Source organism: Branchiostoma lanceolatum, chromosome 3 (genome assembly GCF_035083965.1).
Source record: "Branchiostoma lanceolatum isolate klBraLanc5 chromosome 3, klBraLanc5.hap2, whole genome shotgun sequence".
Lineage (NCBI taxonomy): Eukaryota > Metazoa > Chordata > Leptocardii > Amphioxiformes > Branchiostomatidae > Branchiostoma > Branchiostoma lanceolatum.
Window position 1 is genome coordinate 26,484,253 of NC_089724.1, and position 21,099 is coordinate 26,505,351.

A 21,099-nucleotide genomic window follows, 5' to 3' on the forward strand; every position below is an offset into this window, starting at 1 on the left:
TAGCAGTACTGAATTTCCATGGTATATAGCAACAAATATCTGTATCTGTATCTACCAGATTCATCACCACTTATTTGAAAATTGTAACTATTCTAACTACCTTCAGACTGTTCTTGTGCCTGTTTCCCCTCTATATACACTCCGCCCATGGCATGCATACTACACCATCCATTTTCTAAAACCATTTCAAACTACTGGTGACAAATGGCACACTAGTAATAATCCAAGTCGTGTTTAATTCACTGATCAGAGGACATGCTTTTAAACCGCTTTCATGGGATTTACAAAAAGCTGCCATCATCTAAAGATTTAGCCATATCTCCTCTTTCCGTGTTATGTTTTGATAAATTGAAAAGATGAGAAATGTACGATTTACAAGTAAAATTGTTTCGCCCCAAGATGTACATTTATCATATTTCCGTTTCGACCATACATTGTAACTGACACCACTTTACATGAAAGCAAACGAGTGTCTGATAGGGGAGAACCGCCTGCAGCCAAAACAGATTCTCAACTCGTAAGGGCATGTTGGTTCGATTACATGGATGACGCCTCGCGCGCACCAATTTAGAAAAAAAGAAGTGTTCTACCACATTGTAGATCGTAAAAATAAACAAATATATACCGTACTTTGCAAAACAAAAATGTCAGAAAATGGATACTAATATCATAGAGTGCCAAAGTCGATTCGAAACTCCAAGAAGAAGAGGTGAAAGAACAAACAAAGAAGAATCTATTGCTCGGTATACAACACTATGTGTGCTTCGTCATTTGTTCAACCTTCCTGACAACGTTGGAGAGGTTCATCAGTCACGTATAATCACAGTTACTAGAATATTCTTCAAACAGTGACTTGATAAAAGGTAGCGAAATACTAACCTCCAAATTTTCGACGTCTAGTCTGTACTCCGCAAGGAGGCGGGGGAGGCAGGACGATCTTCACAAGTCTCGGCCTAGTCTCGTGTTCTCGCGAGACTAGGTCACTCCGTGATCAAGACGTACAGACTAGACGTCGAAAATTTGGAGGTTAGTATTTCGCTACCTTTTATCAAGTCACTGTTTGAAGAATATTCTAGTAACTTCCTGACAACAATTTTCATAATGGAATGAAGGCAATTTTTCTTTTGCCAAACTTTTCCCCTGCACGCTCGGTTCCCAGATGTCATCCATATAATCAAATCAACATGGTCCAAGTAGAAGTCCTGACCCTTTGACAAATATCTTACAAGTAGTCAGCGCACTTGAGAGCTTGTAATAAGCAATATTTCATGGCAGGAATGTTCTGTGTGTGCACGTAGCTTCTTATTTATATTGGGCTCAACTGATGAGGCCGATTGTGCTGGAGTATATAGTGATTATCGTTCATTATAGTGAAGCACATATATTGTTCATGAGACTATGAGTTTGTATCGTTATGGTTGACTGATGGAATACTGTAGAGATGTAGACATGGAAAGGAATGTATGGTAAATGGTCAGCGCTGATGGTGAACGAGGGAGTTGGCAAGGAGGTGAATAAAGCATGAGCACTTAATATAACTGAGAGTCGACTCTTAGTCTTAATAGGAGTTGAGTTTTAATTTCCATCTGAAGAAGGTCGAGAAACATTTAAAGAAACTGACATCGAAGACTTTAGTTGGTAGCCTCATGCGCAGACTTCTAGAAGCGACTTATATTTTGTGGGGAGAGAAAATGATTCACGACTTTCAACGTAACATTCAGCCCCTCACACACAGACACACACACAGACACACAGACACACACACACACACACGCGCGCGCGCGCCTCGGGTGGCAATTAGACTATATCATTACTATTGTTTAGATGTAATATTTTGATATATAAGGTCTCTTTGATAGTCTAACCTCCGGAGAAACTCAGTTTGTAATTAAGGTATTAGAGAGAAAAGCAATTATGATTTTAATGAGGCATATTGTCACCGCATGCCGTATATTGGGATAATAAGATAATAATCAAGGACTTCATTATATTAACTGAAAGCTGATAAATCGTGCACAGCAAAAGGAACGAAAAGAATTACAATTAATTAATCTAATAGAGTTCAAACTGATATATATGAATAACTTCTCATGATAACGAGGCTAATGGCGAAAGGCTTTCAACAAAAACCATTACGCACTTCGGTCCATAGAACATTTGAGGAATATAAGAACTCTCGACAAATCTCAAGTTAGTCAGCTCATTGTATGCTAGATCATTGGCCTGATTCAGCCCTATTTCATTCGTACTAATGACTCAAATAGAATCATAACACATTTAGGGAAACGTGATAAGGTGACTTCGTACTATGCGCAACGCAGATGGTGTAGGGCTGACCCCAAAGTTGCGTTGCGCAGTAGAGTACAAAACATTTGAATACCTTTATAGTCCCTACTTAAAATATTTAAAACCTGAAAACCTGAAAACTGGCAGCTTTCCTCGTAGTTTGAGTTGTACAACCCTCTGTTTTCTTTGCATGGTTATCAACTAAACCCTTTCTGACTTTTCAGTGTTGAAGAATCTTTAAGATTGAAGTTTGGGTTAGTACTTTTATGAAGCCTTGTTTCAGTGTATCTTAACATGCATTCCAATGGGCAGCCATAACTTTGAGGTTAGCCCTGTAATGCTTTGGTCCCATTTCCAATCCAGGGTCCGGCCGGGCAGTTTGTTGGAACGAAAAATATGATATAAAAGACAACAAAACATTAAAAAATGATACTCCTAACCATATATTGTGTATTTTCTTTATTCTTTTTATTTTTTATTTTCCGTCTTCGCAAACAGCCCGGCCGGGGCCCGGATTGGAAATGGGACCGAAGCATTAGATGGAGGTCCTGAACTGCACAGTGAAGGGTACTTATTATCTATAGGTTAGAAGACGAGACAGATTCGCCTCTGAAGTCTTCACAATGTTCGTTCGTAAGTACTGAAGAAAATGGAGGGAGGAAGTGGTCTTAGAGAAGTCTCGTACTTGAGTGAAATAAAAGCTTCACCGCTGAAGTGTCTTATGTGCGGAAGAAAATGGGGAGAGGGGGGATGGTCACAGAGAAAGAGGCTTGACGTCAGTCGAGAAATGCTCTCCCGATGTTGTAATAGAATGATTAATACTAGATATGAAGGGCTAATAATCGATACATTTCAAGTTGGTCAGCTCGTTGTATTTGAGACCATGGCGTCATAGGTCCATTATCATTCGTACTTTTGGAACGAAAGCAATTGAAACACATTTACCGACACATGATACAGCGGCTTCGTGATATGCACGGCGTAGAAGTTGTAATACAGAGGTCGTAAAGTGTGCATTGGACGGTACTTGGGTTAAATGGAGAGCCATCTTCACTGCTTAAGTGTTCATGTATAACCTCTAAAGATAATAGATAAGTGAAAGGTCACAGAGAAAGACATGGCCGCAATCGAGAAATGCTCTGCGCTTTATATTGACCCAGATGGGTAGTTTTATTGAAAACTTGCAGTCACAAATTAAGAGATTCCATCTGAATACCAACTAATAATTTCAAATAGCATGCCATTGCTTCATTGTTCCTTTTTTTCCAGAATACTATATAATCTATGTTATCATATCGTTCTCTCGTGTTGTAAATGAAAGCTGTCATCATATCAAAGAATATAGAATATACGTTAAAATAACTTACATAGTATATCAGAAATCATTCAAGCTGTGTAATATGATATTAAGTTAAATCTTTCAACGTCTAATTTTCACTTTCCGCAATATAATAATGTTCTTTAGGCAGAAGTTTCTCTGTTACGCTTAAGGTGGGCATGCTCTCTGCCACGTTCCGTTGCCGGTCCTGATTAACTGTTGCTGTGACGTCATGTCCGGTGACTCATTCCTCAAGCACTGTCCAGCGGCGGGACGTCCTGGGACGCATGTGGGACCTGGGTGGTACAATTTGAACATTTGAGCTCTGATCGCAGAGGACTAGTGACAAAAAAGACCCAAAAAAATCTTCTATTTCTACGACATTTTCTAAAGCGCCTGCAACACAGTCGACGAGCTGAACAGTCACATAGTCAACGGGCTTCAGCCCAATTTTCGATCACCAGAATTTTAGCTTTTGAAATCGACAGAAAGCCGGTCGCACGTTTCACTTGAAATGTACCAAATCGCATGCGATAATTGGGAGAACACTGGTCATATTACAGCCGGATTGTCATTTAGAGCTGGCAAATTCGTTGGCCGATTGATTTTCATCCTGTGTAACAAGGGCCAATAAAAGTGTAAAAGGGACAATAGTTCTGAGCTATTACTGGGACTTCGAAACATTTAAGTCAACGAACCTCAAAATCTGGACCAACAAGTTCCTTACGTCATCTTCATAGGCTGTGTCGACATCGCTGACGGGCGGCTGGCCTCTGCTGAAATGGGTGAAAGGGAAGGAGATGTAACACCTTTGATCACACATACAAACAGACACGCACACATTTACACACACACACACACACACACACACACACACACACACACACACACACAGAGACACACACAAACACACACACACACTCACAAACGCACACACACGCACACATTCTTACTCACACACACGCAAACACACACTTACAAACACTCACACAAACACACGTACACAAATAAAAGCTTACACACACACGCGCACGCACGCACACACACACGCAAACATGCACACACACACACTTATTCACGCACACTCACGCACACACACACACATTCTTACTCACGCACACGCAAACACACATACACAAATAAAAACGTACACACAAACTTACATACACACACAAACAAGAACACGCACTCACAAACATACGCATGCACGCACACGCGCTTCTTTAGTGGGGCATTACAACTTTATCATATCATATCATATCATATTCTATTAAGTCGACGAGTCCTAAATGGTGAATCAGCATGATATCAAATCATTAGTCCTGCGTTGATGGGAAAACTCAAAATAACTAGCCTTATGAGGTATATTTTTTTTACTCTAAACCAGATCAAATGAATTGATGTATAAGATCGAATGATCTATCTTCATAGTTAAAAGGTGCGTCACATGCGTCACTCGCTAATCTTGTTTCATGAAAGGTTTATCGAGTGACGATATACTTTGCACTATAATGAAGATATTCACTCGTTTATCTGACATTCATATCCGAACTTAACCATTAACAGTTTTGAACACCAAAATGTATCATATTTAGTGATACTACTGCGGTATGATGATATTAGATACTTCTGTTAGTAATTGACGTCGAAAAAGTGGGTAAAGCCCCAGATTTTGGGAAAATTTTGACCTTTTTATCATATGCCCAGTTGTTTTGTCACCTCTCCCCACTTGATAGGTCCCAATCTTCCCTTAACAACCCAATTTTTCCCAACAACCCAATTTTTACCAACAGCCCAATTTTTACCAACAGCCCAATTTTTCCATCCTCGTCCACCAGGACCTTTCCGCTCTACGTTACATCGCTCGCGGAAAAGGCCCTGGTAACACGGGGTGGCATCCATGGTTATTGCAGGTCGACGAGACTTGCTCATGAATAGTTAATGAGCTAGCCCTTATTTGGCACAAACGGCAGTTGTAGCTCATGAATAATTAATGAGCTAGCCGTAACACGTAACCTGATTGGTTGATAGCTTCCCAGCGTTCTTTGCGCGTTTGCTTCCGATGAGTGGAAGCAAATGGGTTTTAACCCCTCTGATTGGCTGAAGCTGTTTTGGAGGCTCGACCTGCAATAACCATGGATGCCACCCCGTGTTACCAGGGCCTTTTCCGCGAGCGATGTAACGTAGAGCGGAAAGGTCCTGGTGGACGAGGATGAATTTTTCCAAACAACCCAATTTTTCCAAACAACCCAATTTTTACCAACAGCCCAATATTTCCAAACAATTCAATTTTTTCCAACAACCCAATTTTTTCCAACAACTTAATTTTCACCAACAACCAATTTTTCCCAACAACCCATTTTTCCCAACAACCCATTTTTCCCAACAACCCAATTTTTCCCAACAACCCAATTTTTCCCAACAACCCAATTTTCCCAGCAACCTCTGCTTGGAGAGCAGTGACATATGAATTATTGAGGTTTGGACTCAACCACTTTATATCTAAGTTATATGAAGAAAGACTTGATTGCATGTCAGAAGAAAATTGCATAACATGCTCGTTTTCGAGTAATCTCCAGTGTTTAAGTTCGTCGATCTTGCATCATATTTGGTACGTGCCCGGCTAGACATTCGCTACACGGCATACTTACTGTAGTACTTCTCTCAGAGAGAGCTGTGAGGCAGGAACCCTCTTTCCAAAGTCTGCTGTCCGACTTGTTTGACAATTTTCATTCCACGGTGTTCTGTTATCATCAGTGACAGCAGCGTGGGACAGAGTCAGAGAAACTGGTGTGTTAGTACGTTAGTTAACGAGACAATGTGACTAGAACTAACATTAGAGACGGTGCAGCGTACCTGCAAGAAGTGTAGAATGTCATGTTACTTGTTAGTAAAAGAAGAGTAGATGTTAAAGAAGTATCTCATGCAGTTAGTAATGGTGTAGTGATGGCGTAAGACATCGACCCGAGTAGAGAAACTGTTGTCTGGCTGTTGTACCGCATTCGTCGGTCGTCGTACGATTTTGACATCACGGACGTTTCGAGCAGGCTTCAACAGAACATTGGATCTAAGGCAGTATTTTCCGTACTAAACGTGTTGTGATGGATTCTCTTCCAGGCGACCACCTGCCCAACGCGACCACTTTTCCTCGGTCCCCCGGGTGGTCGCCTTGGGCAGATTTGACTGTACATGTATAAGAAAGTTGAATCTTTTGCGACATATGCACGACCATTCAAAAAAATGCTCTCAGTTTGCAATCGTAAGATGATCGAAAGACGAATGTGAACAAGCCCTTAATGATGTGCTAGTCGTGGGAGGAACGATGTGATATATAGAGCAACCATAGAGATAAGACAGATGGTGCAGCATATCTGCAAGAAGTGAGAAACTTGAAAAAGGTTAGACGTTAGAGAAGTGAGTTTCTCAGATAGTAATGGCGCCTTAGACGGTACATCACCAGAAGATACACAAGAAGGGGGGTTTGATAACACCATTGATAAAAGTACCGGTGTTTGTAACTTTGCGGACAGATACTCTTAAGTGCCCAAATGTTATGAAAAAAAGTTTTAAGAGAATGACATGGAGCTTAGTGGATTGATAACGAGGACTCACAAAAAGCCATAAAAAATGTTTACGATTACATTTATCGTGTTTCTAGCGATTCGTCATCTAATCCCAGTGGGCACTTAAAAGTTGAATAATTTCTAATTTTATTCTTTTTGTTGCTGGAAGCTGATTTGTAAAACAACATATCCATTTCAAAATGTGGCGAAAAGTTACGTACTACTTACCAGTGTCTCTTCAACCCTTTTAACACGCCCACGCGTGCCGACAACATCTTCTACCTGCGTGTAACCTTCCTATATTTGAGGGATTATGTTATCTGCGGGGCCTTTTTACCGACTTTGCGATGTTCCCATTTAGGGGATTATGTTATAAACTTTTACAACCTGCCGTATTGATCTGTTTATAAGATACTCGGTACAGATCTTTGCGCCGCCCAAGGCAGATTGTTTAGCAACTCGAATACTTGCGCAAGACTCTGCTTTGATATATTTCCTACATCATTCTGCTTTTCTGACGTAAAGGAAATTGTATATTTTCAAGATTCTCTTTGGAATTCATGATCACCGTCTCCTTGCCCCATTTTCATCTTAAGGTCTCATTCATGTGTTACTCCGAGTATGCAGTCTCAAAGAGTCCGTACGCAAAAAAAATTAACGGCTGCATGAAAGTGTGTTTATATCGGTGGGAAATTTCCTTTTTAGCCAGCCCAACTGATATCAAGCGTCAAACTGATGAAAGCTTTTTTATAACTGAAGAAACTAGCAGGTAAAGTTCGGCGGCCGCGCGCGAAGTCGGACGTGCACAGCCCGACATTGTAGGTGATGCGGTCGTGCGCTTACAGCTGGAAAATGCCCTTTTTGGTGGTGTAGCTATGTGCAGTTTGTAATTTCTATAAAAAGAGATTGTATGTAGTGAACCTGTTGGCAATTTTTTTTACATGATCTAGGGTAAATGTTCTCAACATAAAATGAATAACATTGGTGCATTTTTTATAGCTTCATTACGAACGCGCCCATGTAAAACACGTATTATAGCATGTAAGCCTATGGGGCGGAAAAACTCATGAATGAGACCTTAAGGGTCAGGGACAATGGTCGCTTTCAACTCCAGCATATTAGATGTGTGAGTTTATGACATGTATGAGATCTTGAGATGTATCAACTCAAGCGTTCTGACTGTACGTCACTACGTCAGTCTAAGAAACCCTTGAGACGATTGCTGTTGATGTAAGACCCTCATCGTGTGAAAAAGGAAGTTGGTGTAGGAAGTTAAGTGTCGTGCAAGAGGGATCCAATTATCTTCAAAGGCAGCCGAAAACGGTTAAGAAGCCTTCAGTTACATAATTCTCTATCAGTAATTGGAGAGTTCCGTCTCTGAGAGGAGAGGATGGAGAAGTCTCGGTGAGTCTGTAAATACTTATCCGCGGAAATAACTTACTGCTGAGTCGTCTGGTTGTCCATCGCCCTTCTGCCGAACCCGGTGGTGTCGGTGGCGACGCAGGCCCTGCTCCATGGTGGACTGTGTAGGAAACCCAGACGGGCTGGCGTTAAAACAACCGCAGGGAGAACGATCTGGGTATCAGGACGGATATACCTGCGACTTTTCTATTAACACTCATTTGCACACAGTTGAGGCCCTCTTTCCACGAGACGGCAATCGATGAGCAAGCGCACAGCAACAAAAGTTGCATCTGTGTGACCCTTGGTCTCATGATTTGAACATGATGCAATTTGAAAATGTATGATTTAAAATACAACACAACACGAAAAACATTAACAAAATGTTCTCTATTTATGATATTCGTTGAGCGATCAGCCAAATCGATATGGTGGCTCAGCGGTCGTGGGCTCTGGTGGAAAGAGAATGTTACATGTAGGGAGTAAAGCTGTGATCAGGAACCAGCCAACACCTATTTTGGTCGACACTTGTTTGGCCCTGGAAATGGAAACGTTTAAGCCCCCCTCTCACTGGACCCGCGGCACGCTGGCGGCGTCGCTGTGGTCGATCGAATTGACAAAGCACTCAACGAATATTATCAACAAAAACGATTTTTTTTAAAGCTTTGCGTGTTTTGTTGTCTTTTTGGTCATACTTGTACATTTTGGATGATATTCCCATTATAAAGTCAAGGGTAACTTAAATCCAGTTTAGGACGCAGCGACGCCGCCAGCGTGCCCCGGGTCCAGTGAGAGGGGGGCTTAAGATACAGTATGTTGCACTCAGTGCTCAGGCAAACGTCAATGTATGTTTTATTGTTGTATTTAGTGTAATTGTAATTATGAGTGGTCCACAACACCAGCTTGCCTGCCTGGCTCTCCGCTGTGTATTGCCTTGTTACAACCATTGCATACAGAATGTATGGATCGAAAAAAGTTGATCAAGTGGAAGGTTCGCATCAGTCAAGTTGACAGATTCCGTGACAAGAGCAATCGCTGGTTTCTTGGTGTATGGACAAAATCGTGCATTTCAATCCCTCCAATGCCAAGAACTCATGATGTACAATTGTTGCTGAAATGTAGCCTCTACCAGGCTCCACAGGTCGCTGGAAAAATAGTAGAAATTTACCAAATATACAGATAACATGCCAGAGGAGTTAGCTGGCCAGAGAGTACAGTTTGCGACCTAGGGAACTGTACGCCATGGCCAGCTAACTCCGCTGGCATGTTATCTGTATATTTGGCAAATTTCTACTATTTTTCCAGCGACCTGTGGAGCCTGGTAGAGGCTAGCTGAAATGTAACTGTTGAGTATATCTGTTGCCTTTTGTTTCCCTCTGTAACTCTGTCCCCGTCACTGTTAGCTGCCTACGGGGTTAGTCGCGAATGATATAGGATAGTAACTACTGTAACAAGGCATATAAACATCATCATACACAACGTAATATCATCTGGAATGGGAAGTACTTCATTATGTAATCAGCACATTGCATTTAGTACGTGGTTCATTGCATTGCAGGACAGCGTATGCGTTTGGTAGATAACTACAGGTAGATTCTTGATGTTATGTGTTGGAATATAGTTTTACAATAATTCATCAATATATTATATTGCTTCTGTAATCTATGGCTGTAGGATGTTATCATAACATATGAAAAAAGAACAATAATAAACAAACGAGGGACTGTTTTATCATACAAAACCATCATGTAACTAGCTATAGATGCGTTTGAATATAGATTTAAAACAATTGATAATTCATACATGAAAACATTATATGTGTCATCTATGGATGCAAGACATTGTCATCGCATATTAAGAGATTAAAAAAACAACAACAAGGGACTACATTTTCCCTTCAAATACTGCATAAGACCGTCATGTAACCAGAAGACCTACTTGCAGTTGTATCCATGCGCCACTCCTTGCGTGCTCACCACGATTGCCACAGCCAGCAGCAGAGTCGCACCAGATACAAATATCGTCCTCATGGTAACTACAGTCAGAAGAAACAACATACAAAGGGCCTGAAACTTTATCATGAATAGGTCTCTAAAAGCCGTGAATAGTTTCATCAGGTTGGTAAGTCTGACTTGTTCACATAGCAATTCAGCACAGGTGTTGCTTCCTATACATCTCAATGAGATGCAATCCCAAACGCAAAGTATTTACATATGTACAATCACAGGGGATGGCATTTGGGACCGCATACTGATGTAATCCCCTGTGATTGTACATATGTAAATACTTTGCGTTTGGGATTGCATCTCGTTGAGATTAATAAGACCTTGAAGAAGGTGACAGATGGTCACCGAAACGTCGGTGGAAGAAATCTCTTGGTTGTGTAAAAAGAGTCTTTCTTCATTCAGGCCTCTAAAAGGTTCTGAAATTTTCCTATAGGTCCTGTTAGACTCAAAATTCCGAGGGAAGAATTCAGATTAAAACCACTACACTACAGAATCTCACACCTCCGTGAAATATGTAAGAGTTTTTGTAAATTTCTTGTTTTACAGCTGATCAATGCTCTTCTTGCTCTAGGTTCATCCTCAATAATATCTGACCTGTCTTCTGTACACTATAGATATAACACTGCGATAGGTGCCTGGATAAAACTCAGAACTCGGGCCAATGCTACTTCCTGACACTTTTCTGGGACCTTTCTGACATCTTTGACCCCGAACTTCCAGTTACTGTCCCCTACGTGCCTAACATTCTAATCTAGACACACAACACTTTCACCGACAAAGAAACTCACCAAGTGACTATTAACTCCAAATTATCAAACTTCTATAGGCAGAACTTTTATGCGTTTGGGTCAAGCTGCCATTCTCTTAAGCCCCCTCTCACTGGACCCGCGGCACGCTGGCGGCGTCGCCGCGTCCTAAACTGGATTTGTGTTACCCTTGACTTTGTAACGGGAATATCATTCAAAACGTACGTATGACCAAAAAGACAACAAAACATACAAAGCTTATTATAATAAAAAGATTCGTTTCTTGTCGATAAAATTCATTGAGTGCTTTGTCAACTCCATCGGCCGCAGCGACGCCGCCAGCGTGCCGCGGGTCCAGGCTTTAGTTGCCTCCAAGTATTGTCAACAAGACCTTATTAGTGTAAAGACCCACGTCCGCGCAGGCAAAAGGATAAAACCAATTAAGATACGTTGAAAGGAAACGTTTTCCTTGTCCTTGCTCGTAATACAAATCCATTGCCATTTAATGCCATTTAGTGGGATATGCGGGCTTGTTAACGTTTGGTTCTGGCGAATCTCGTGGCAACCCGCAGGATCAAATTAACGAGGATACGTATAAATAAAAACGTTGTCCTTGTCCCCAGATTGAAACGCTCATGGTAAATAGTCATCACCGTTTAATGCCATCGCCTGGGGTGTACCGGCTTGTTAGCGTTTGCTTCTGGAGAAGCTCTTGACTGCCAATTATCTGGTTCCTCTCGCAAGGCTTGACGTAAGTTGATATAAGACTTTATTCCAAGGTCTTTAAATGTAGGACTGCCACAGAGATGTACCTGCGTGCCATCCTATTTGGTTTACCGGGGCTTCGACACAGTTGTTATATTTTGTGTGTGGAGCGAGTATGGAAGCCCTGGTAAGCTAATTATATAAATAGGATGGCACCCAGGCCAACAGAAATGGTATTGTGGAAACCTTGAAGCTGTATTTGTACGTCGTCTATAAGCAGTAGGCGGAGAGGTGTTTAGATATCAGCATCATTTAACAAGAGAAACGCGGTAACTGTGATATAGGAGTATTCTACCATATGGTGTCTTGTGGGTGAACATTAAGATCATGAAGAGTTTTTGGAATTATTGATTTTTTTCCCTAAACGCCAGAAGCATTGAGATTAATTCACTCACAATTCACTAACAGGCAATTCTGCATACATCAACAATAGTATACTGACGAAAGATAGCGGATGCTGTCTGAAACGTCTGTCGACTGTTTCAAAATTTTATCCAGTTGCTTGAGTAACTATTTTTGGCGTATCTTATTACCTGGATGTCTAACCTTCATCAACGTATCAACAATGGTAGTTCAGAAAGGACCAGATATTATGGGTATGAACTTTTGTGTGTGTTTCACTGTTCATACCAGAAATACTAGAAAGAAAATTGAATATGTTAGCGGTGCCGTCGGGGGGAAAACTTCAGAAATTGAAGGTATCAGCTAAATCTTCACGTGGGATGTTGAGAATCTTCAAACTGGAATAATTAAAAGGAACAAGTCCAAATAAATTCATGTTTTTTTGCGATTTTCAAAGGGATCCTTGGCAGTTTACGAGATCCAGGGCTGGAGTCGGACTTGTTAAGCTTATTGCAGTCCCTTCATTCTGTCTCACTTACAATGATAAGTGTCCAGGGGATCAAATGGGGGGTGCATTAGCACAGCAGCAGATTAGGGAGTTAACGTCCTAGCGGCCATTTACTGATAACGTTTCATTACCTGTGATATCTAGGTCGGTGCGTGATGAGGAAGCTGTCGTTTCATGTCACCCTCAATGGACTCTACCTTCAGAAAGACAATTTTGGGAATCTGAGTAAGAAAAAACGTTTTCATTGTGGTGCACGAGTTGGTCAGAACGTCACCAACGAGAAGTAGTCTTCCCCGTCAAACGAAAAGTTGAAGTTGTAGAAATCGGCCAAAATTGGGACACTTAGTTGCCCGGCTAGGGGACTGAGCTTGCCTTGGAAATTACTCAACCTATTTGGCAAATTTCCACTATTTTTCCAGCAACCCACGTAGTCTCGTACAGACTAAGCGAGGCGTAGACCAGGAAAATGACAACAGTCCTTTCATATGACGATGATACATAAATTCATGCCACATTGACAAAAATCTACACTTTATGTGTTGGTGCCAATGAGCATCTTCGGCAGGATATGGTCACTACGGAGGTGGCTCATATAGCTAGCCAGCAATAAAAAAAGTCTACATTTCCCAACGGCTTATCTAAATTTGTTAACGATTGATAACCAATGTTTCATGCCAAGGAGATACACGAATCTGCAATCAACATGAAAACATTTGAGTTCATAAAATTGAGAGATAAGATCAATTTTACGAGACGTGGGACGTTAAGATGTCTCTATGGTAGATTAAGCATCCTAGAAGCATTTGATGGCCATCGATCTGAAGATAGTATCGGAGGAACTATACTATTCTAATTGCTTGTTCAATCTACTTGTTCAATTACTCCCACTCACATAAAGGTGTGCAGACCACCATAGCGCCCTGTGGTTATGGTTGTTGACCCAAAATCTTGAGATACTGAGATCGAATCCTTGACATGTCCTCAAATTTTGCCCTTGGGAAAAGCAATTCTTTCATCGATTTCATCACTTGACTCAGATGTAAATGAGTACATAGCCTAGGCTAGGGACACCCGTTGGATAGGACATTAAATGGAGGTCCCGGCCGTGTTTGAGGAGAGCCACACATCAAGCACGTTAAAGAACGCACCACATTATTGAAAAGAGTAAGGGTTCACCACAGAGTGGGTGGATCAAATCAATCTGTCCGGATATGCAGCTTGCATTTTCAGAGTAAAAATTTGGTGTGTTAGGCCGTGAGGCGGTTCTACAGATATCGAATACAAGCAATCAAACAATCAATCAAACAGACAGTTTTGTGACCGCATGCACGAGATCGATTTAGATCTGCGATTAAAGTGTAAGGTCATGACTACTTGCAGATATAAACCATTTACAGAAATGTCGAGCTAATTGTGGATCAAAATAAAGTCAGCTTTGATAAGTTCAATCTCTTCCGTATCTATCTGCACCCATATCGCCAGTATAACCGCCCTTTCTCTTGACAGTCCGATAGAAGAAGAACTTTATTGCGCGACAATTCTAACGGGTACAATGTATGGCAATTTGTAGATACATAACAATCGACTATTTCTAGTATTTAGCAATTTCAAAGAACGTATCTGTAACATGAATAACAATCGATCTAATAATGTGCATTCTAATGGCTAAAAAGGTATACAATGTAAAGATGACGATGATAGTAATCTGACACGAGAAAGGATATGGATCTGATTGACACCATGGATCATATTCAATTCATAAAGTCATGGGTCATACAAATTCAATTTGGTTCACTCTACTGTTACTCAACGTTCTCTATCCAGTGGTAAGGAGCCTAAGCTCTCCGCCAAGTGCGGTTTCCACCCGAGTACTAGAGCGCTCCCAGGAAATTACCAGGCACTGTCTCGTTAGCAGTTGTTCGAGTGTTCGACTAGCTAGGCACTTCTTTCACTGTTTAAGATGTATCCTTCCGGCGACACAGAAGTGCGACAGATAAACTACTTAAATCATACCTGTACGAGAATACCAATGCGTGGCGGCATACTGAAATTTCAATGGTATCTTAAAGCCCCCCTCTCACTGGACCCGCGGCACGCTGGCGGCGTCGCTGCGGCCGATCGAATTGAAAAAGCACTCAACCATTTTCATCGACAAAAAACTTTTTAAGCTTTGTGTGTTTTGTTGTCTTTTTGGTCATACTTGTAGGTTTTGAATGATATTCCAATTATAGAGTCAAGGGTAACACAAATTCAGTTTAGAACGCAGCGATATCTATTCATATACATTTATGTATAAGTTAATTTATTTCTATACACTTGATTGTTCGTATGTATAGTAGTAGCAGACCTTACGAAAGCCGCTGTACTTTTGTTGTAATGAAATAATTTCCATATGATATATACGGATGTTTTCAATAAAGTATAAGTGTTATCTAATATTCAAACGTACGCACAGGCTAATCTTTACTTATCTAGAACGCATTGACATGCACATCTTGCGATTATAGGCAATATATATGTCAGAATAGAGATTGTGAAATTATTCAAGCTTAAATCAACCATATCACACCATATATCAATCTTTGGTTAAGAAAACAGAATTGCTATTAAAGATTACACAATCAATTCACTGTAGATTATCATTATCAATTCTCCGTGTTCAACACCACGACACACCAGCCTACTTTGAGATGCAAGTAAGGATTAGCTGAATTGGAACATGCGAATTTAAGCTGATTTTGTAAGCCTTGAAGCAGAAATACCTTAAAACCTGGGTAATAGTCAAGTCAAGTCAAGTTTATTGCACAACAATTGCATCAGGTACAATGTACGGCAAATAACATGGAATATTAACAACTACGGACTATCTATACTAGTGCACTAACCTAACATCATTACTCGATACATAAGATAATGGCGTGATATATTTCACGTTATGGCACGGCTTCTCTTTTGCATAGCATTACATATGAATTGGCCTAGGTAGACAGATACAGTAATAAGAAGTAAGGTTTCCTTCTGAGCGGAAGAAAATCCTATTACGGTTTGACCTTGTTTCGGATATATCTTAAAACGGGAGGGGTCTTAAGAAAAGAAACTGAGGAAATATATTAGAAAATCTGACCTGTCCGGGCGAGTGCATCAGATTCGTATCTATATAGATCTGATGAGGCAAATGGTCAAACGCCCGCGCGAAACTTATCTCGGCACAAATTACATTTCCGATAAGAATAGCGAACTACAGAAAGCACATAGGGCGATAAACCGCCAGGAATAGAGGCGAATATTCAAGCTTATTCGAAAACCAATGTTAGCCAAAAGTCCGCTATACGATCAAGAGAACCCTTTATCTAAACATGGCTCTAGATTAACTGAAAGAAAACAAAACCGAGCCTACTAAAGATGCTAGGTCTTGTTCTGGATATCTCTGGAAATGATTAACTATCCTAAATATACCAAAATAAGAAAATCCCAACTACTTGTATGAATGTTCGAGAAATGTACACATCTACTAGGGTACAGAGTCAAAGTCTCTGTGATCTCACACTTCACACAAGACCATGTCATGACAACGATCTTCTCAGCTAGAAAAAGCAAGCGGACGAAGACTCAAAATTCATAATTATTAAGCAAACTTCACCTATGGATTAGAAGAAGATCATCATTTTCTTGGTTCAAGATTAAAATCAGACATATTACAACTGCAGAAATAATGAAGACCTTGGTACATGGTACGGTGCCTTGACCACCCATGAAGGCAATTAGATGAAAAAAAAATCAATTGAATGATGAAGAGAATTCTCTGGACGGCAAGTACTGGACCTACCAATTGTTTCGCAGTTCAGGAACTTGTGGAAAACCGCTGGACCTCGCCAATCGTTCACTGTTGTGATGTATGGAGACGTCAGTACAGCGCGTCGCTATCAGCAGCCGCACAAAGATTTACCCTCGCAAGAACACGCCGGGCTCAGGACGCAACTGGTTTTCCGCTAGGCAAAAATCGTGCCGGACTGAAACGTAAAGATTGAAGAAGACTGACCTCCTAAAAGCAATACGGTAAAGGCCGGGTCTGTTTCTTACTTCGTTTGCAGATCTGGTGCCGACGGCTGTCGGGTGATTCCTGAAAAGCTCTGACGACTGCAATCTGCCCGAAGTAGGGTTTATTCTTCACAAGTACTTATAAGTGGTGCAGATAATGTGGGCGTGGTGACGTCATGGTGGTGACGTCATGTCGACGTTTAGCCTGGGTGCCAGACTGTTTCCAGGGCCTACACAGGCCAGATACTTTGCTCTACGTCCAACATGCCCCCAAGATAATTATACCCCCCCCCCCCGAGTTAAGCCCCCCTCTCACTGGACCCGCGGCACGCTGGCGGCGTCGCTGCGTCCTGGATTTGTGTTACCCTTGACTTTATAATGTGAATAACATCCAAAACGTACAAGTGTGACCAAAAAGACAACAACACACACAAAGCTTCGATGTCGATGAAATCGGTTGAGTGCTGTGTCAATTCAATCGGCCGCAGCGACGTCGCCAGCGTGCCGCAGGTCCAGTGAGAGGGGGGCTTTAGACCATGAGACAGAGTGCAATCGTTGGTTAAAAGCGGGGCATGTGGCCTTCCCGGCCGAAGGGGTTATCTCTATATATTGCGGTGAGTCTGGGATCCAGGCTAGTCTACGTTACTCATTTTTTTGTCGGATCCAGCTAATGAGAAGATACATCAGCTTACAATTGATGGAGTCCACCCCCCTTCACTCCACTGGGACGCTGTCAGATGGAAAGGGAAATCAGAAATGACACTGAAATATGAGTGGAAGCTTTATTGTCCTATTTTTTGGGAAATGTCTGACACTGTGTGACCTGAGTGGCGGTTTTAGGATGTCATCTATTATTTGGTTTCTCCAAGGAGGTTGGTTTCTCGGAAACGGTGCTGGCAATCCTCTGAGGTAGTACTAACTAGAGTCGCTCTACGAAAAAAAAAAACTACTGAGGAGAAAGTTAAGATCTGATACCCAAGATCTGCCGTCAACTTTTAAGGTAAATTATTAATAAGTTTTGACGACAGAGGTGGGGGATGAAGGGGATATAATATATCAAGTACAAAGAAGAAGACTTCGTCATCGGTTTGCGTCATCGGATGTCGTAGGAAAATCTCCGCCCTTCTTATCGGAACTGTGTCATGCAATCAATTTCGAATTTGGAACTCATTTCCGCCATGGTCAGCGCCATTAATTGCTCTTTCTATGAGTTTGCTGTGAGATATTTTGTTTTTCATTTAGGAAGAGTTCAGTCATCAGCCAGCGGCTTCTCGTGAACTTCAAAAGATGCTGTTCCAGATAGAACGATGACAAGATCAGGTTTCAGACGGCTTACCGGATAGATGAACAGTAACCGTGAAGTCTTATTTGTTGATCGTATGATGGCGATTGAAAGTTATTTCATAAATCAATGACAAAAATGTATGTAAGTTTGGCACCATTCTCGTGATACTTGTACTTGTTGTAAGAAAATAACATGATCATTTACGAATAGCTTATTCTAAGTCGCAAGTATGATTTATACAAAAGATAGGTAGACAGAAAGTAAAATAAAAGCATTGCAATATTTTGAGTTGTCATTACCGACTATCCAGCATAAAAGGTGTCACAATGCCCTTGTGACGGCCAACAATTTCATAAGTGTTAAGAGCATGATTTTGACTTCTAATCTTTGATAAGACTGTCACCATGGTTACTGGTAATGTAGCAGACACATCGCGACTGGTAAAGTAGCAGACCCCCTGTGGTGTTCGATTACGTTATGTAGCAAGTGGCAGGACAGATCTGGGGCTGGTCACCATACATATGAATGTGTTTGGGTAAAAATAGTAGTTTGTTAGGCTACACCATGTGAAGGTAAAAATTATGCATTTGCTTGCAAATGTAGCAGACACACTGCGACTGGTAAAAAAATAAAGTACTAGACACCCTGTGGTTTTCGATTACGTTATGTAGCAAGTGGCAGGACAGAGCTGGAGGGGCTGGTCACCATACATATGAATGTGTTTGGGTAAGAGCAGTAGTTTACGATGTGAAGGTAAACATTATGCATTTGCTTGCAAATGTTACCTTTCTAGTGTAGGTCCTTTTCCCAAAGACGCTTTTACTTTCTTTCATTAACTACGAGGTAGGACATTCAATTAGCCTTAATGCCCTCGGAGCAACGTTGATTATTATCTGCGCGTTTTAGTGAGGTTCTTATGACCCAGAAGACGTTTTCAAATCACGGAGGATGAAAGCCTCGTAGCGAGTGGATTATCCACTTTAAATGTAATCCGACCATGCAATAAACGCGGGGATTTCTCTTAGGCAGCAGCGTTCCGAGAAACCACTGATAAGATCACTTTTGACAAGGCAGAATTGGAGATTGTTGATCCTAACGAGAACTCGTGTTTCCAATATCTTTCTAAACTTAAAAGGTTGGGAGTCAACTATGTGTAAACCTTAGTCTTTGTTTTTGTAAATGCAACCATAAGCCATGCCGTGTTTTGTAAGTTTCTCCAGCTATTTCACTGAATTGTTTTAGGTTCTAGTAGTTCTCTTTCAGGCCCCTGATCACTGAGCGACCGTACAGCGACCGAACTTGGATTTGCGTGATTTTATTATTGGAATTTTCTGCACAATGTAAAGTTACTATGTAATTTGTTTTCTATTTGTTGAGCGGGGCCAGGCCGGGCTGTTTGCGAAAACGAAAAGTAGAAAATGCGTATCAAGAAAATACACAGTTTATAGATAGTAGTAATCTTTTAACGTTTTGTGTCTTTTGTTGTCTTTTATATCATATTTTTCGTTCCCGCAAGCTGCCCGATCGGGCCCCGGATTGAAAATGGGACCGAAGCATAAGCAATATTATAAGTGCTTATTTGTTTCAACTGCGCTGAGTCAACAACATCACATTCCTCAACAAGAGGCCTTTGCTCTTAATCTTAGTTGTTGTTTAGGATTTGTCCATTGTATTTTGATGACGACGACGACTACATACAAACATATGAAAAGTAAGGACATTTTGTCAGAAAACTCGACAAGTCCAATACGACGCACAGTCCTAGTCGCTACACGTGGCGCAGCGAAGTAAAAATGGACGCACCATGCAGAAACACGTACACGTACGGTACTAATTGCTTTGTAAAACAATCTCAACTTCCGGAAGCCAAACTTAAAAGATCACTGAACGCTTATTCTGGGCACACCTGTGATGACCAACATTACGATAACCATGTTGTGCCAGACGCCCTCCTGGCCATGTCGTCTCTAGAATTCCCTTTCTTGGTTAGGCCATGTTGAATATCTGGTTGACATCCTCTAGGAACCCCAAAACTGATGCGAGCGTGCGAATAATACTGCTGCCAAAAAAATAAGTCAAACCCAAAAAGCGTAGTCCGTTTTCCGTTAGGTGGTAGTTCTTAGCCATGTGTTCTACTTGTCAACATTGTTAACTCGCACTATCTGTACAGTATACCCTTGCTATGCATTGGTTCATGTTTCAATTAGCCCGGGCCTCGGGCAAGAACTTGCAAATAGAAAAAAAAAATTAAAAAAGTAAAGAAAAGTGGAAAACTTTATTATGACATATTTGTGGTCAGCAAGGCAAAACAAATGACTAAACACACAGAGTATGATAGATACCGAATGATAAATTCTTCATATTTGTTCTTTGGACTTGACTTTGGCATTCTACGACATCAGTATCCGTTTTCAAAAAAATCTTTTGTTATTTACACGACAAATTTTCTCATTTTGTATCTACTTTGACTGATGTATGGCCGAAAACTTCTTTTTTTTGTTGGAAACGGACGAATCCATCCAATCAAATCAACATGGCCTTAAAGCCATTAGCTAGTTTCTACCGCCCTCCCCCGGTAGTAAGTAGGGTCGGGCAACAGGACAACCAAAAGTTACCCACAATTAGGGCTATCCCGGAAGCGACCATTACTAAGAGCCACAAATATTAATAACTCCCACTGCGGCATGATCTTTCACCTGGTTTCCAATCTGCACCTAATCTGTTACATATGGATAAGGAACGTTACCCTTAAGGAATTTACCTCAACGAATACGTAAACACATCAAAGAAAGGGCACCAAAAATGTCATCTGCCTGCCCAAGCGTCGAATATAATTGATTC

General features: G+C 41.1%; 1 protein-coding gene across 1 annotated transcript; it reads right to left on the reverse strand.

The window, feature by feature from the left end:
* Positions 1 to 3,426: 3,426 nt before the first annotated feature.
* On the reverse strand, positions 3,427 to 17,097 carry LOC136431241 (uncharacterized). Its single transcript, XM_066422567.1, has 5 exons — positions 17,016 to 17,097; positions 10,507 to 10,603; positions 8,609 to 8,689; positions 4,303 to 4,380; positions 3,427 to 3,900 (listed from the first exon to the last, which is right to left on the reverse strand). Exons 2-5 carry the CDS (start codon positions 10,596 to 10,598, stop codon positions 3,849 to 3,851), a joined length of 303 nt encoding a protein of 100 aa, XP_066278664.1. The 5' UTR covers positions 10,599 to 10,603; positions 17,016 to 17,097; the 3' UTR covers positions 3,427 to 3,848.
* Positions 17,098 to 21,099: the final 4,002 nt, after the last annotated feature.

Coding starts and splice junctions, on each gene's coding strand:
- LOC136431241 (XM_066422567.1), bottom strand. CDS start 10,598: ATGAGGACGATATTTGTATCTGGTGCGACTCTGCTGCTGGCTGTGGCA. Junction 8,690..10,506: donor GCGCATGGATACAACTGCAA/GTAGGTCTTCTG, acceptor TTTCCTACACAG/TCCACCATGGAGCAGGGCCT. Junction 3,901..4,302: donor TTGTTGGTCCAGATTTTGAG/GTTCGTTGACTT, acceptor TGTACCACCCAG/GTCCCACATGCGTCCCAGGA.